Source organism: Notamacropus eugenii, chromosome 3 (assembly GCF_028372415.1).
Source record: "Notamacropus eugenii isolate mMacEug1 chromosome 3, mMacEug1.pri_v2, whole genome shotgun sequence".
Taxonomy (NCBI): Eukaryota; Metazoa; Chordata; class Mammalia; order Diprotodontia; family Macropodidae; genus Notamacropus; species Notamacropus eugenii.
In genome coordinates this window covers 189,720,496-189,738,090 of record NC_092874.1, presented here as the reverse complement: position 1 = coordinate 189,738,090, position 17,595 = coordinate 189,720,496, and the positions used below count along the sequence as shown (strand labels likewise).

General features: G+C 37.3%; 2 protein-coding genes across 2 annotated transcripts in view; one reads left to right on the top strand and one right to left on the bottom strand.

The window, feature by feature from the left end:
- MGST1 (microsomal glutathione S-transferase 1) overlaps positions 1–17,595 on the top strand; it is a 718,478-nt gene that overhangs the window by 551,632 nt on the left and 149,251 nt on the right. The window lies entirely within an intron of this gene.
- SLC15A5 (solute carrier family 15 member 5) overlaps positions 1–17,595 on the bottom strand; it is a 157,045-nt gene that overhangs the window by 136,104 nt on the left and 3,346 nt on the right. The window contains exon 2 of the mRNA XM_072650557.1: positions 11,391–11,613. Coding sequence (XP_072506658.1) covers positions 11,391–11,613 — 223 coding nt within the window. The remainder of the gene's footprint in view (positions 1–11,390; positions 11,614–17,595) is intronic.

Genomic DNA, 17,595 nt, shown 5'->3' with positions numbered 1-17,595 from the left:
TAATGGAAGAATAACTATGGAGAGTTCCTCCTTAAAGAGAGGTCCCGGAGCCTGTGGCTCTGCCCTCCAGTCTGAAGGGCTAATCAGAGGGGCAGGTGGTATCAGTAAGATGTAAACATTAGGAAGACTCATTCCTACAAGATAATAAAATTTCCCAGTGATGAATAATCTGGTTAAGGAAAGCATTTTGAAGACTTCTAAAGAAGTCCAAAAGCAGGGTAGCTTGTATGAAATGTGGAAAAAGATAATATGTCATTTTTTTGATTTATTTGTTGGAACAGGCCACCTATGATGATCTTTGGAATTCGTTAATACTAATTTAGAGGAAGGTTGTTATTTTTTCCCCTGATATCATTAGAAATAAGTGGGTAACAAAGACAGGTGGGCTATTTCCACACTCCACCGTAGTATTACTGTGCAATTTTAAAACAGGAGAATATTTTGCTTCAAAAATAAGCAATGTTGAAAAAAATATCCAAGAGGGCACTTTGTGACTTACTAATGTGGTAACATTAAATTGTCCAGGGACAGTCAGAGAAATGTGCAACTACTCATTTTATTTTGGTCTGACAGTTGTTGCTTATTTTAGAATAAGCATTTTCTCTTATAATTCTACTTTATAGAATACCCTGGTAGCTAAAATTTAGAACAAGAGAGGGAATATAATCTTTAAAGTCCTTCCTTCTAAATTTTTCAGTGGAATAGATTAGGTTTACACTTTAATGAAAGAGGATCATTGAGCTTGGTCGAGGGAATGAAAAGTTGAAATGAATTTTTAAACCTTATTTTATGATTTTTGATTTGGAAAACCTTGCAGCTGTTTCTCTTTCACTCCTTTCTCCTTGTCTTCTCTTTTTTATTTCCTTCTTTGTGATTGCTGTGGGCTTTTTTCATGGTCCTCCTTTTCCCACAGACTGTCTCAGTAGCCTTGAACTCTAAAGTACTATGGTAAGTCCCCTTGTGAAAATAAAAACTATTTCAAGCATTGAGAGCCTAAAAGCCTTTCCTAAGAAGGTAAATCAGGCAATAAGTCAAATGAGAAGTTTAATGTATTCTGTCTCTTTTCTATTTCCATTTTGGTTCAATTTTCATAGGTGTATGTATTTGGGGAAGAATTCTGACAGAATTTCCTGCAGGCTTGTGTTCCCATTACCCTTTTGATGTGAGAAGGCTAAGCAAGAAGGTATTTGTTTCTAAGAAGGGAGGATATAGCATTGTTGGTGTGGATAGAATGCCAATAGAATTTCAGTGGGGCTATTTTTTGTTGAATAATATTTTCAGGCTATAGTTCAGAATACAAGCCTAAGGAAATTCTAAGGATAAGACTAGATGATATTAAGGCAAGGAGACAAATTTGATGTCATGGACATTATTTTGACTTGGCAGGATGAGAGCCATGACTAGAATATGGCTCTATGAGAGCAGACTTCATTCAAAAGAAACAGGAGAGGTAAAATGGAGAAGCTGAGATGGAGTAGTGTTGTAGATTATGAAGATATTTGAGGAAAGTCAGGTGTCAGGAGGAGCATTGTAGAAAGTATCTGGGTAAAGATCAACAGAAGCAGAAACAAAAGCAATATTGCCTACCACATGGAGGAAAAAAGAAATAGATGAGAAGTTCGGGAAATAGATGAAAAGCTTGACATTGAATCACAACATGGTAGTGATGAGGGACATCAGTTATGTCACATTTACAGGAACTCTCTGACAAAAGTAGAACTAAAAACGTATTGAATTATCTTCATGGTAATTGTAGTCTTTCCAAAGGGAGAGAAACCATCCTGGAAATTCTTATATCAGATGCTTAACAATAGAGAGAAACTGTTGTTGGGGAAGAAAATGATGGGAATTTTGGAGCAAAGTAACCACACTGTCTTAAGAGTTTATGAAAAAGAAAAGAGATGGGCATACAGTAGTCTGACATTCACCTTCAAATTTAGGAGAACATATTTCAAAGCATTCAGAAGGATAAGTAGATTCTATGGGCTAAAAATTATGCAGTGGAAGTCAACTGAAGAGGGATGGAAAGTTTGAAGAAAAACAAATGAAGAAATAATCCCAATGAGGAAAAGGGAAATGGGGTGGGCAGGGAGATCAAAATGCATATATATATACGTATATGTGTGTGTGTGTGTAATTTACCTGTCCTCTTAGAATAGAAATTGACAGTAAGTGTGGGTAACAACAAATATGCAAGGGGTCCCCATTACTCCTAAATTATTATTATTCTGTGCCCAGAAATTGAAAAAGAATGTTCATGGGGATGCTATAGATCACAAGAAATAGTTATTTCTCATGAACTATTTCTTTGACTTTTTATAAAAATTTTCTAATAGTTTTACAATCTGAGCTAAAAATTACATTTTTGTTATTTCACTGACTTTTCACTAGGGAAAAAAAAAGACTGAGTTTAAGCTCCTTGTAAGTAAAGGTTGTTTCTTTTATTGTACTAAGGGTCCCAAAAGTTCTTACTGCAAAAAATTTTGGAGGACATCCTATATTTGTGTCCCCAGTGCCTGACACATAGAATGACTTTAAACAATGCTTATTGATTGATGAAATATTCACTCCAAGAGAATTGCAGAAAGAGTATGTAAGGTTTGTAAGGGAGGCTCTAAGCATTTGAAAGGTCAAAGGTATTGCTTGGCATAGGTAAATAATGACCTTGCTCCTCAAATTTGGCTTTGTCTCTGTATCCCTCTACTATCTATAGGAGAAGAGGAGCTCTGGAATTAAGACTTTGAAGTCCAAGGTCCTGACATTTTTGTTAGGAGATTATACCTTACGTGAAAGATAATCAGGCATAGTCTTGCCATAAGAAATTAAAACTCAGAGACATAGAAAATTCTTATCTTAAACTGAGATTGAGGTCTCTCGCAGACATTGAGGGAAATTGAGTTCACAGAAAAGATTAGCATTGAGGCTACTAATAGCTTGGAGGGAGGACCTGACAATTGGAGGGTTAGGGAGAGAGAAGTATCCATTATCTTGAGATTCACAAACCTAGATCATGAAAAAATTGGGTTCTCTCAACAGAAACAGAGGACAGTTTGAAAGTGAGAGTAATTTGGCTATATGAGTGATGAGATAATGAATAATGTTTTGGACATGTTGAGTTTGGACCAATATGGTGCACCCATTTGGAAATGCCAAATACACAATTGGTGACATGAAATTGGACTTCAGGAAAACAACTAAAGTTGCATATATAGATATAGATATGATAATGGTATGCAAAGAAATAATAGCCAGACCTATTAAAATTATTGAGGCCACAGAGAGAGGTTGTAAAGATGGAAAAAGGAACACGGACAGAATCTTGGAGGGTCATTCATGGCTAGGCATAGTGACACCAGTTGTGATTTAGCAGAGAAGAATGGGATGGAGTATTTAGATTGATAGAAAGAGAGCTAGAAGAGATCAGTGCCACAAGAGCTGAAAGAGAGAAGGGGGCGATAAACAGTTTCAAAAGTGCAGAGATTTCTGAGACAATGAATATTGGACATCACAATTAAGATATGATAAATTTGGAGATAATTTCAGCTGAGTGGTAAGGTCAGAAATCAAAGTGCAAGGGGTTAAAATGTCTAATTCTGTCTTCCTAAGGTCTCAGTGGCATACAGGAATCTGGGATGTTGGGGCCCCCATTTCTCGAGTCAATTCCAGAGATTGAACTACAATAGCCATGCCAACTTATTGTCCTCTAAATTTGCACTTCCCAAGATAAAGTTCTTTTTGTCTAGTTCTGGTTCTGGTTCTACTCTTTCTAAGAAGTTTCTGCAGCAGGGAATTTGACTCATTATTATTTAGCATTATTAAAAACAGTCATTTTGTGAGTGATTAGTTAGGAAGAGAACTATTCATTCCAGTTTTCCTATTTTTTTCCTTGGTTTATTGACAGGAAACTGACAACAGTTTCTCTTCTTAATTGATCAGCTACAAAATGACTTTCTTTTAATAGTGTTAAATAATAATGAGCTAGATTTTCCTAATGCAAAAATTTCTCTCCAAGAGCAAAATGGATAATTTTAGAAACTGGGTTAACTCTTTCAGTTCATTATCATTTGCTCAAACACTTGTGAGTATTCTAAATGTTACCACTGTGGCCTGTGTTAATATATTCCAAATCAGTCCCACCTACTGGATTTCACACTAGGTGAGTTCAAGTTAGTAATTTGGTTTTAATGTAGACCTGAGTCCCAAAGCTTCAGTTACTTTCCATTTACTAGCAAAGAACTCATGAAACTATGGATATTGACTTCAAAGTTTTGAAAATATGAATCTTTGAGCCTCTGGAGACTCACATCACTATAAACTATCACATGGCTTCCTTACATCAACTTACAAAGTGATATAACTTCAGGATGCTATCTAATGATGAGAAAAGTAGCACAGGATTCCATTCTCAGAGTCTATAATGAGATTAGGAAATAATAAAAACTCAAATTTGAATTATTCATCCTATGGTTGTAATTGAATGGCCTGGATACCACACAGCTGGAAAAATTCATTTTCACCTCATTCCCTATCCTCCCATTTCCAAAGCCCCTTCCACTCCCCAAAGAAGTAGTTCATTCATATTATGTCTCCTTTGTAATCAACACTGAGAAATGTCACTTTGATTAAACACAACTTTGAATGACTAAGACCACAGTATAATAAATTCTCCAGAGCTATCTTTCAGAACAACTGATTGCTCTCCAGTCTTAATCCTCCAGAGTCTTATTTAATCAAAATGATGTTGCTAATTAAGGATTAAAACCTCCAAATAGAGTTTAGAAAAAAAGAAGGATTTTTCTTTCTCCTTTGGGTAGGTCAAGGAGGCAGAATCTGCTATAAGGAACTGAATAGTCCCTCACACCACTAGTAAAACTGTATTATTCTCTGACATTTGGATTTAATCCAAAATAGGCCTGAGTGCTTTGTAATATTAACATAATTGAAAAGAATGCTTCTAACTAGGAAGGCTACAGGCACATAGGCAAGATTTGTTCTAAAATTTCTCACTTATTTTATATATAGAGTTACCAAGTTTAAAATTACATATAATAGATGCACGTCAAGTTGCTCATAATGGAGGACTCCTGCTCAGATTTTCTGTCAGTGATAGCTGAAGCAATAAAGCTAGTGTTAAGTGGGAGAAACCCTAAGACTTCAGAATTGTGAGAGACTTGGGCCTAGACATAGGGATTTGATCAGGAAAGCTAAGTTGGTAGGTTAAGAAGAAAACTGAAGGAAAGAATGTTTCATCCTAGTGTTGTAGGTTATTGAAGAAGCTCCCTTGGAATCTGCTTGCTGGTGGCCAGGAATAAACTGGGAGAGCTAACTAACAGGGATGACTTCCTGACATAAAGAGGGAAAAGATAATTAGGGTGTGTGTGTGTGGGGGGGGGGGTAAGAGACCAATAAGATGACTTTGAAATAACATCCCCAGAGCCAAGAACATTGGCACAACTTTTATCACCCTGGGAGCCACAAGGTGAATAACTGCACCTGAAATACATCCACAGAACTCCGTAGCCTAGTGGAGAGAAGAAGGGAAATGACTGTCCATGCAAGAATAATTTCGGCCCCTTGCTATGATTTTCCCAGGTGGTTATACTATTTTTTTTGGGGGGGGATTATATAGGGAGATTAGAGGGAGGATTAAAAGTGATTCTCGACTATTTAGGCTTCTATGAGTTACTGTGTTATTCTGATTTCTTTAATTTTTAAAAATAAATTTCTGGCTCCTCAATGGTGTATGAATAGGCTCGTGTGATAACAAATTAGGATTAGATAAAACAATAGAAAATGAATGAGAAGGTGGCTGGGTCACAGGTTACATTTATGTGGATTCATAAAGATGGTCAAGATTCTAAGTAGCAAATTGCTTACATTCATAATATTAAACCAGTAATTTCCAGTGATTAAATGGTTCATACTAATAGCCTTCCATTAATAATGGCTATTTGCATTGATATTTTAAGCTTATTATACCTTCATATGTTAAGGTAAATATATTACAATATGGGTAAGTAGATAGAAAGACAGCCTCAAAGACAAGAATACATACTGATACATACTGACTGTGTGACCTGAGAGCAAGTCATTTAACCTCAACTCCCATTGTTTCTATTATCATAACTATGCTAATGATTTTCAGATCTATTTATCTAGACCTAACCCTAATCTCCTTCTTGATGTTGGTTCTTATATCTCTGCCTGCCTATTGGATATCTCAAACTGTATGTCATAGGCATTTTAATTAAACATGTACAAAACTAAGCTTATTATTCCACCCCCCCCCCATAACTTCATGCTGTAAGTCTTCCTAACTTTACTATTACTATCAAGACCACCAGTATCCTCTCAGTTAACCAGGCTCAAAATCTAGATGACATCCTCAACGTTTCACTTTGTCACTCTCCCATATCCAATCTGTTGCCAAAGCAATGTCAATTTGATATTTTTTGTATATACCCACTCCCTCCTCTCCTTTGCCACTTCCATTGTCTTGATTCAGTCTCTGATTGTTTCATACTTGGACTGTTGCAATAACCTTCTGTCTCCTGTTCTAGTTTCAAGTGTCTTCCCCTAATCTTTACAGTTGACAGATTTATCTTAAAGTATAAGTCTGACTATGTTACTCTGCTATTTAATAAACTTGAGAGATTCCAGTATCAGATATAAAATCCTATGTTTGACCTTAAAACCCTTCATAATTTAGTCATTTCTTATCTTTCCAGTCTCCTTATATTGTATTCCCCTTCATATAATTTGTGATCCAGTCACATTGACCTCCTTTCTATTCCTTACACCAGAAACTCTATCTCTTGACTCCATGCATGATCATATGCTGTCCTCCATGCCTGGAATGCTCTCCCTCTTCATCTTGACTTCCTGGCTTCCTTCAAGTCTCAGCTAGAATTCCAGTTTCTACAAGATGCCTTTCATGATCTCCCTAAGTCCTCCAGACTGATTTTTTTAAGATAACGCCCATTAAAACAATACCCAAATTACCTTTATATATAAAAAATTTGGAAGAAGCGTAAGAGAACTTCTCTAGTCACTCACATTGAAAGGTTCAAGGGATGTCATCTGAAAAAGGGAATAATGGGTAAGCTGTTTAATGAGAACTTGAAATTTCCCAAGAAGCAATGTGCAACCTCAAGAAAGCAAGTCCAGACCCAGAGAACATCTCAAGTATGTCAGTGTCGATTGGAACCAACCCCAGCTTCTTCAAAGTATTAGCAGAACACTGCAGGCTGAGACTTAATACTGCCATGCCCTGACAATCCATACTTCCTATACAGGAGTTTACAAAATATTAGAAGCAAGTAGTGGCAAAGAGCATCATAAGAAGACTGAATCCTCCAACTTGAGACTAGATCCAGACAGATTAGACTTTGTTAGTTGTCAGCTTTCTGAAGAGGGGAAGACTTACTTGAGGGAGAAACTCAGTTTAACAATCTGAGTTTTCACTATATAAATGGGATATAGAATGTGCCCATGGAGTAAAAAACAAAATATACCTAAAATGAGGCCTGATGTTTTTGAAAGTGTTCTCAGATGATTATTCTATCAATCCACCTGAAAGAGCTGCTAGTCAATGACATCACCGCTAAATCTGGCAGTCCCTTTATATTATCCATAGTGATGAAAGAAGGCCTGAAATTTAAAAATGTATGTAGACTCAAATGGAGATCAGGATTCAAAGAGGTAGAGAAAAGGAAAGATAGCATGAACTATTCTCTTTGGACTGCTCAAAGCCAAGGAAAAGTGATATGAAATGTTCAGAGACTAGTAAGTAATCCAATATGACTGGAACACAGACTTGAGAAGGGAGTCTGGAAGGATAAGTTGGGCACAACATTGTCAAAATCTTCAAATGCCAAGTAGAAGAAATCTGTATTTCAAGAAAAAGTCAGGTGGGAAATCCAGGTGGAGATGTCTAGCAGGCACTTGATAAGAGAACAATAGAGCTCAGTTAAGAGGTAAGAACTGGATATGTATATTTGGGACTTTTCAATAAACAAGCTGGTAATTGAACCTATGAAAACAGACTGATTTAAGAACAAATCTTTATGAAGCATCTTCTATATGCCAGGCATTGTCTTTGGTGCTGGAAAAAAAACCTGAAAAAGTCGTTTCTCTCAAAGAGCATACATTCTATTGAGCTGATGAGATCATGGGGAGAAAGAAGAGGAGGTCCTAGGATGGAGACCCAGAATCTGTACACACACACACACACACACACACACACACACACACACGAGCTCAGGGTTGGACATGGATTTTAGAGAGAAATTAAGAAATCAGAAAAGTAGCAGGGAAGAGCAGTGGCATCAATTGAATTTGCTAGCAGAAGACAATAGCAATAAACAAATTAAAGTTCTTGGTGAGCACATAATAAGTCCTTGATGAATATTGATTGACTGATTTGAAATGGGTTGTTACTGAGAAATTTTAAGACCATGTATAGAATTCAGTTACAAGTATGAACTGACATATCTTGAGTAACCATAAGTTGGATACTTCAATGAGTTAGTATATACTATATGGTGGGGAAGATTAATATGAATATAGATGATCTGTCTCATTAACTGCACAAGTTTTAAATTAGGGTGATACCCCTACAAGGAATGAAGGTGCTCTGTGAAATTCAGGGAAATGGACTTTTGTTACACGAAAGTATAACTGAGAATCTTAGACTTCTAGCAGAGAGTGTGATCCCCTCACCTGGATTTGTGAAATTTGTTTCTTTGAACCAATCTTCCTTGCCTCAGTTGTCTTTGGATGGCTGGTATTGAGGAACTGATTCTTAAGGGTTCAAGTTTCATTCCCTAGAGAGCACCCTTTTTTGATACACTGGAAGAAGTTAAAACTCTGCAATAGAACGCTGAGCTAGACTGACTAATCTCCTACCTATTAACCTATAAGCTCTTGCTGGTACTCAAGGCACTTCAACCTATGGTTGTGATAGTACTATACTAAAACTTCGGAATGTGGGTTAAGAGAGGATAATTGAGCTAGTAAGAAACAGATTTCACTGGCCCCAAATGGCAGCAAAATGTGAGATGTGCTCAATATGTTTAAAGAAAAGTGCTGCCAATTTGTGCTGCATTCTTAGAAACTGTAAGTACCAGTAAGCCTTTGGAATCTGTTTGCATTGGCTTTCTGTCTCTGGAAGGAGATAGGGAAAACACAAGTAACATCTTAGTGGTAATAGACCAGTTTACTTGGTATACACAGGAATCCTCAATGATGATCCAGAAAACTTCTAAAAGTGTCAAGGTATTGTGGGAGAAATACCTTTCTATGTATGGCTTCCCTGTCAGGATCCACTCTGATCACGATAGAGATGTTATGAATAATCTCCTGAAGGAAGTTGTGGTCTTGGTAGGAATCAAGAAGTCTAGAGCCACACTTTCCCACCTTCGGGAAATTCCACAGCTTGAGTATTTCAGATCCACATTACTAAACATTTTGAGAACCCCCAAGATCTTTACAAGAAGCCAAGCAGAGTTAACATGTGAAATTGCTAGTATGTGCAAACAACGCTACAAAGAATGATGTTACAGGCTTGCCACTATACTTGACAATGTTTTTGTGAGAGTCATACCTGCCCTTTCCCTTGTGCTCTGGAGTTTTAGAAGATGGAAAAGGTAGAGAGAATCACAACCAGTATGACCAGTATGTTCTCAACTGAATAGGAATTAAAGAAAGTCCACTGCCTTAGTTGTGTTCTCATCTCAGAAAAAACTCTGATAGAGAAAAGCAACAGGATGGTACTTGCATCTGTTGCCAAGATTTTAAGCAATATAATAAGATTCTGCTAATGGATCTTGAGGTTCACAGCAGACTGATGGAAAGCCATCCATCTGAAGGAGTTGAAGATTGTCAAATAGCCCTAGAAAATGGTAAGGGATCCATCAAGGCAATGAATCCATCGCAACCATTTATTGGAGAGTTAGAAGAACTCCTTGGTAAGTAAAAAAAGATGCTGACCATGCTCAGAAATCTCAATAATTTTAGACAGACTGTGAGCTTGATATCTATTTAGGTACTTAGGTGAAAAAACACATAAATATTAACTGGTTCTATCAGAGAAGTTAAGCATGTATATCCTGGTCCTAAAGGGATCCTTACTCATTGTATGGGCAGAAGTAAAGGCTAGATATAGGGACAACCCCTTTTTAACATGATATTCTACCTGTGGGGACACCTAGGTGATAAAAGGAAACTAAGAATGTGTACAGGGTGATAATCAGCCTGAGTCAGATCAAGATTAGGGTTGTAGGCAATGAAGTCTGTGGATACTGAGCCCAAGAGCTCCTGGTCAAAGTGCCAGGCCTATTAGTCCAGTGACCAAACTCACTAATCACCTTTGAGGAGAAAGGAGAGAAGCAGCAACTCATGTAGCACTATTCATTGTAGTGCATATGTGTGTTTGATGCGTAACTGAAACATCCACTCTTGCGAATGGTATAAATGCTATGTGTTTGCTATGTAGTGTGCTTTCATTGCTAAATTTGCTATGCATACATGTTCCCAGCTAAGAGTCTCCTTCCAGGGAGCGCTACTCTTGGAGTCTAGAAGAGGTGAGTTCAAATTGTAACTGTGTGTTCGCCCTTTGTTGCTGAAGAAGACCATGCCATCAGGAAGATGATGACATAACTTGCACTTCTTTGTTTTGAGTGAGGGAGGGCTGTGCAGGTCACCAGCCTCACTTGTGCTCCAGAGCCATCTGAATCTAGTGACCAGATATTCATCAGGATGAGGCTTACTAGCTATATGAAATGGGGCCTAACCTCTTTAAGCCTCAGTTTCCTTATCTGTAAAGCCGGGATTGTAATAGCATCTTTCTCACGATGTTATTGTAAGGACTGTGTAACATGATATGTGCAAAAAATTTTCAAGTCTTTACTACTATTACTGCTATTGCTGCTACTACTATTACTATTTCCACTAATAACAGAATGTGACTAGAATGGGAGTTTGAACTATATTTGAATAATTAAGTTTAACCCCAAATACTCTACTCTGTACCTGAATATAGCTAAGAGCCCCAGAGATAATTGTGGGTCTCGAGGTCACAAATACAAATGTTTGGTGATGTAGACATTCATTTTTTATATGTCTTGCTTACTGATGAATACATTCTCCTGGATCTCTTTGATTAAATGACCTGAAACATCATTTTAAGAAATAATTCATGCCCATTTTATAGAAGAATAATGATGTTTCATTGAAGTTATGGAACAATAAATGTCTATTTCAGATGAATTTAGGAATATTGCATTAAAGTCATAGTGCATCAATTATAAATTTCAAAACTTTAATTCAATTTACATTAAATAATAGTATTTGACCAAATTATTTCTGTTATAAACTATTTAGTTACCTACCAGGTAAAGAAAGACATTAATTTCTTTGGTCCATACTCCTGAAGTCTATAGGAACTCATTGGACAGACTATGGTTCTTATTCCCCCAGTTCCAAGGCAGGTTGCCATGAGCCCTAAATAGAACAGGATATTTTGTTCCTTTTTAGGTAGACTGTGAATCACATAGTGAGAGTCTACATAGAAACCTTCTGAGGGAAATGCAACAACAGGTAGCATAGCAGTGCCTGTGGGCAAAGCAAAAGATTAAATTAATAAGGTCTGAACAATCAGTTAAGTTATCAAGCAAGTTCTGGAAAAGAAAAAAATTGCCATGTATGCAGCAAACCATAGAAAAGGATTCAATATAAAGCAATAAATTTTCATTTCAGAAAACCTAAATAATATGTATTGCTTTCAAAGCTGGCCAGTTTTTCTTTGCTTCTTTGTCGGTTTTCTTTGGTTCTCTATTATGTACTTTTTATTTTATTTCCTCCTACCACCTCCCTAAAGAAGATTACAATTAAACAGGGATATGAGATATAGATGTAATCATACAAATATATATGCTTACACACATGTATGAAAGATCATACTATGCTTATTTCCACTTATTTATTTCTCTGAGGGTGGATAGCATCTTCCTTCATAGTTCCAAGTCTTTCCATGATTTTTTAAATCAGCCAGCTCATTGTTTCTACACCACCCCAATACTTCAACCCAATCACATCCTATCTGTGAGATTGTCTATGAAAGTTTTCCCCCAATTTTCTGCATTCTTTCTATCCTTGGTTTTATTTATGCAAGAAAATTTTGATTTAAAATAATTGAATTTTCCTTTTTGCGCTTCAACAATGTTCTCTTTTACAATATAGCTTAAGGTCTGATACTGCTAGATCTACTTCCTTTACATCTTTTTTTTAGTTTCTTTGAAGTTTCTGACCTTTTCCTCTTCCAAATGAGTATTGTTGTTAATTTTTCTCACTCAGCAAAAAAAAAAAAAATTAGAAATTTAATTGGGATGAAATTGAATAAATTAGGTAACACTGTCATTTAAAAAATTATATTGGCTTTACCTACTCATGAACATTAAATACTACTTCAATTACTTAGATCTGAGTGAATTTGTATAAAAAATGTTTTATGCTTATGTTCACATATAGTTCCTCTGTCTGTTTTGGCAGGCATATGTTCAGGTATTCTATATTGTCTAGGTATTTTAAATGGTCTAACTCTGTATTGAATAATATTGCTGACACATAGTGTTGTTTCTCTATTTTTCACTTTTGATTTAACTGTTTTAAACTTTATCTTTGCCTGAGATCATGATTACTCTCCCTTTTTTTACTCTTGCCCTTTATTTTAACTTTGTAACTCTTGTTTTCATCATGTTTCCTGAAAGCAACATGTTTAATCCAAATTTTTAATCTGCTATCAATTTCCTTTTTATGGATAAATTCATCCCATTCACATCCAAAGCTACAATTACCTGTGTGTTTTCCTCCTTCCTATTTTTCTTCACTAACCTTCTCCTTTGCTTACTCATTTTTTGGATCCTTCTTACTTGTCTGGGGCTCAACCTTGGACTCTCCTCTCTACTCCTAAGCCATGACTGGACTTTCAGTTCCCGCAAATGATTTTGCTTCCTGTGGTCCCTCTGGTGGCTGCAAACTATAGCTGTTCTCTCTGTCCTGAAACTGAAACCAGGGACCCTGTTCTCTGGCAAGTAAGTGCCCAAAAGGGTCCTCACCACTGGCTACTGCATTCACCTAGCGTACATTAGTTGCACTCACCACTCCTTCCCTGCAGACACGTCTGGCTAGCACAGCTGTGCTTGGCATCCCTCAACAATGCAAGGTCCTTTAATCTTCTCTTATTCAGTGATCAGACCCCCACACTGTCTGTGAGATGAAAGTTTCTGAAACAGAGGCTGCCTCTCAACCCACTGCTCCCAGGACTTGTTTGTTGATTCTGCAGAATTGACCTGGTATTTGCATTTCACTCAGGCCTAACTTCGGCCCCTGGAGGTTGAGTCTTTGCTGGGGGCTTCTCAAATTGTCTTAGGAGGGTAATTGCTTTACCTGGTGCTTATTTCTACTGCTTTGAGGCAATGTTCTGTCTTTTTTTGAGTGGGAGGAAATTTGGAGAGCTAAAGGTTTTCTAACCTACTCCACCATTTTCCCAAAATCCTCCAACAATTTTCATCTTAAAAAAAAACTAAAAAACAACAACCCTCATAATACCATGTTTCTAAGTTGGGATATTCAACTGACTACAAACTCACAGATACTCAGCCTTCAAAGGTGAAAATGAGGTAAGCAAAATTCCTTGGGAGGAGTATTGACTGTCTTAAAACTATTTTGATTTTTTTTTATCATAGTCAATTCTTGAATACTTTAACCCTGCTGCACCCAAAAAGAACCCTCCCTTGCAACACATAGCCATAGTCAAGCTAAACCAATCAACAGACAGACCATGTAAAGAAGTGCTTTGACTATTCAAGGGTGCTAAATTACTAATTAGATCAATGAGAAAGAACTTGATTGACTTAAGATGTCTCAGAGATAGTTCTCAGGATTGAAAAAAATGCATTAAAGATTACCCTAAATGAATCCATAGTATGCCTTCTCAATCCCTCTTATTTCCTTGATTCTAATTATTCCTATTTTTCTGTCTTTTTTTTTTATGCTGGTGCTCAGTATTAGATATTGACCCATATTAGACTGAAAGTGAGTTGTATGAGATGACTTGAATAACACAATGGAATCTAAGCAGGAAGGTGGCATGATGGACATCAGAGGAGGGCTATCCTTTCTACTTGTCCTTCAGGGATCCTATGTTTTAGATGATTCTTTGTTCCAGCTTACAATAATCAATCCTTTTTCTGTGTTTCCATAATACTGAGAGTCAGTACTACACAATTTAACACTCAGTTTCTCTATGCTTCATACATGTTAATTTTGTCCCTGCAACTAGATTGTAAGCTCCTGGAGGAAAGAGAACACGTCATATGGTTCTGTATAATCACTCTGAAACCTAACACAGTGCCAGGCATGTAGTAAACTGTAAGACAGATAAACACAGCACACTTGAGGGCTGCTAGCACAGGTTCACTCTTGATTTGGTCAGACAAGAAAGACACAAAAAAGGGGTTAATAATCTTACTTTATTCTGGTCTAGTTTTCTCAGAAGAGGTTGCTGATGAGAACACAAACTCTTACAGCATCCCCTAATCACCCTTCTCAAAGGTGCTTGCAAGATGGGAGGTCAACCACCCCTATGTCTTGATGGGTCAGTCGAGACAGGCACAACTTGCACATCCCCTAAATCCTCTCAAAGCTCAAGGGGGGCCAGTTGAGGCAAACACAGATTCCCCCCAAGCCTTGATGGGGATCGATCAAGGTACATACAGTGTTCTAGCTTGTGTATTCAACCCTAAGGTTCCCCCAAGTCTCAGTGTGGGCCAGTAGAAGCACACGCAGCATTTTTGCATTCAGCACATTCACTGTTCCACATTCATTGTCCGGTGACCACCAATTTTATAGGCCAAAAGACAAAGAAGGCATATTGCCAGCAACAGCCTCACAAGTTCACATCACCTCATCCCCGTATCCCACTGTGCGGCTGCAGTGGATGTTTATATTATTTATCATGAGATAACTGTGCAAGTGTGATGGAGATGTTTTGAGCATTCCTCTCATGCTACAAATGAGGCGGTATAGTATAGTAGAGAAAGCACTGAATTGGTAGTTAGGAGATCTGAATTTGAATCCTGGCTCTTGTAGTTTCTAGTTATGCTACTTCTGAGCAAACCAACTAGTCTCTCTATTTTATCACCTTTGTAGCTCATTTAGGCTCCGGTCTTCTTCTCCCAATCCCCATGTACACCACCATGTCTAGTTTCTAGAACAAGGACTTGAGCATCCAAGGTCAAGGTCATCCTCTCCTGAGGGACTGATACTAATGCTTTAGCTTATGAGACCCCACCAATGTGTTTTCCCCTTGATAGTCAAATGATATTGGTTCATCAGCCAGACATAATTTGCTTTTCGAAAGCATATTTACTATGGTGGTAGAATTGGAGATGTAGAGTGAGAAGGCTAGGCTCAGATTAGTGTAAGCACAACCAGAGTAACTAAGTTCCAATTTTAAAGAGATGAATAAGGAAGAAAAAATGCAGTATTTAATTTAAAGGAAGAAAACACAAATTGTAACTCTAGATAGGAATGGATTAAAATTTTTGACTGAAAGAAAGTGAATGGATAATAAACCAAAGCCAATAATCTGTTCCACATGTATGTGCATATATTTACATATATATGTAAGTGTGTACATGTGTGTATATGTCTCTCTGTGTATGTGTGTATATGTATATCTATATAAATTTCAACAGAGATGCATGAAGAATGAGAGTGATGAACTCATCAAAAATCTATTAAGCTTTAGGGCATTTTAAATAACCAGAATTGAGATTATGATTTTAATCAAGGCAACAGTAAAAATTGATAATGTCAAAAAAAGATTAACAGGGAAGCTTCATAATGTTTAAAAGGCAACATAGACAATGGGAAAAGCTTAATATGTACAAATACCTATATACTAAATGACACTTCTATGAAATCTTAAAGGAATAACAAAAGGTCATTGAGGGTAATACAATAATTGTATGAGAATTTCTTTTGCTGAGCTGAATAAATCTACCAAAGGTTTGCAAGAAGAAAAATACAGAAATAAATAGAATGAGGAGAAAAGTGGAATTGAATGACCTTTGGCAATTTCTGATGAGTTATTAAAGAATGCGTATTTCACTCCAACAAATGTATTTTTATAAACATTGATCATGTATCCCAAATTTTTAAAAATATAGATAATAAAAAAAACTTCCTTTTCAGACAATAATATAACCAAAGTTTTCGTGCTGTTGTTTTTAGAGCTAGTTCTGGGAGTCTTTAAGCTTTCTATGCTTCCAAGGCATGATCCAAGGAGAGGTGTGGTCACTGCCCTTCTGACCTATGGGTCTTTACCCAGAAAAGGACCTTGTTTCCTTGCAGCTTCAAGTGTTATGGTTCCTTTTGGTCCTGGAATTGTGGTTAGGTCCTCTGCTCTCCTGCAACCACAAGTGCTAGTGTTCCTTTCTGCCTTGGAAGTGAGACTAAGGTCTCTTTTGTGAGCCATCACAAGCATTCTTCTCCATCTTGGAACTGTGATCGGGGCATCTTTCTGCCTGCAAGTGCTAGTCCTGTTCTTTGCCCTGGAACTGCTGCATATGAGTAGTGCAACCAGGCTCTCCACCTAGTGCCAGTAGAGGGTCCCCTGTAATCTCTTTCTGACCAGTGGTCAGAAAGTGCTATCTGTGAGCTGAAAGCTCCTGAAGCTGCCCCTAATATAGCTGCCTCCAAGACCTCCTGCTGATGTATCCATAGCACATGCTGTGCTCTGGGCCAACTTCCACAGACTTTCCTGCTGATCTTCTAAGTTGTCTTGGACTAGAAAAATGTATTGCCCAAGCATTTGTTATCCTGCCACTTCAGAATTTGATTTGAGGTGTTCTTTTAAGGTTGTCTGGAGGGGAATTTCCCCTTATGGAGAGTTCAGCTGAGTTGCTGCCTGTATGCCACCATCTTGGCTCCCAAATGTCATTTGTTATTAATGTTATTTTCAACTTCAACATGACTTAATCCTACCCTGTACCACCACTAACTCATTCTCCACTGTACATGGATGTTCTTTCAAAATCTGATATCAGATGTACTCCTTTCAAGAAGTGTACCGTGAGTATCCCAGCTGTGCTCTGATTACTTTTTATCTCTTATATAAAGACTGGGCTAGTTGTGTTATGTAATATTGACAACATTTCCCCTTTTCTACTTTTCCAGTTTTCCTATACCCTACTCCCTTCCACATACTCTGTGACCCAGTAATACTGACCTGTTTGTTTTTCCTGGCACATGACACTCTATTTCCTGATGATGTATTTTCACTGTCTGTCTTCCAGGTCTGGAATGCTCTCCCTCCTCATCCCTGCCACCTGGTGTCCTTCACTTCCTTCAAGTATCATCTAAAGTTCCACTTTCTGGAAGAAGTTTCTCCCAGTTCTCCTCTATCTTAGTTCTTTCTCTTTAAGAATATTCTCCAGTTATCCTGTCTTGTATGTATTTTTTTGCTTTTTGTCTCCTTAGACTGTGAACTCCTTCAGAACAGACATTGTTTTTTTCCCTTTCTTTTTATTA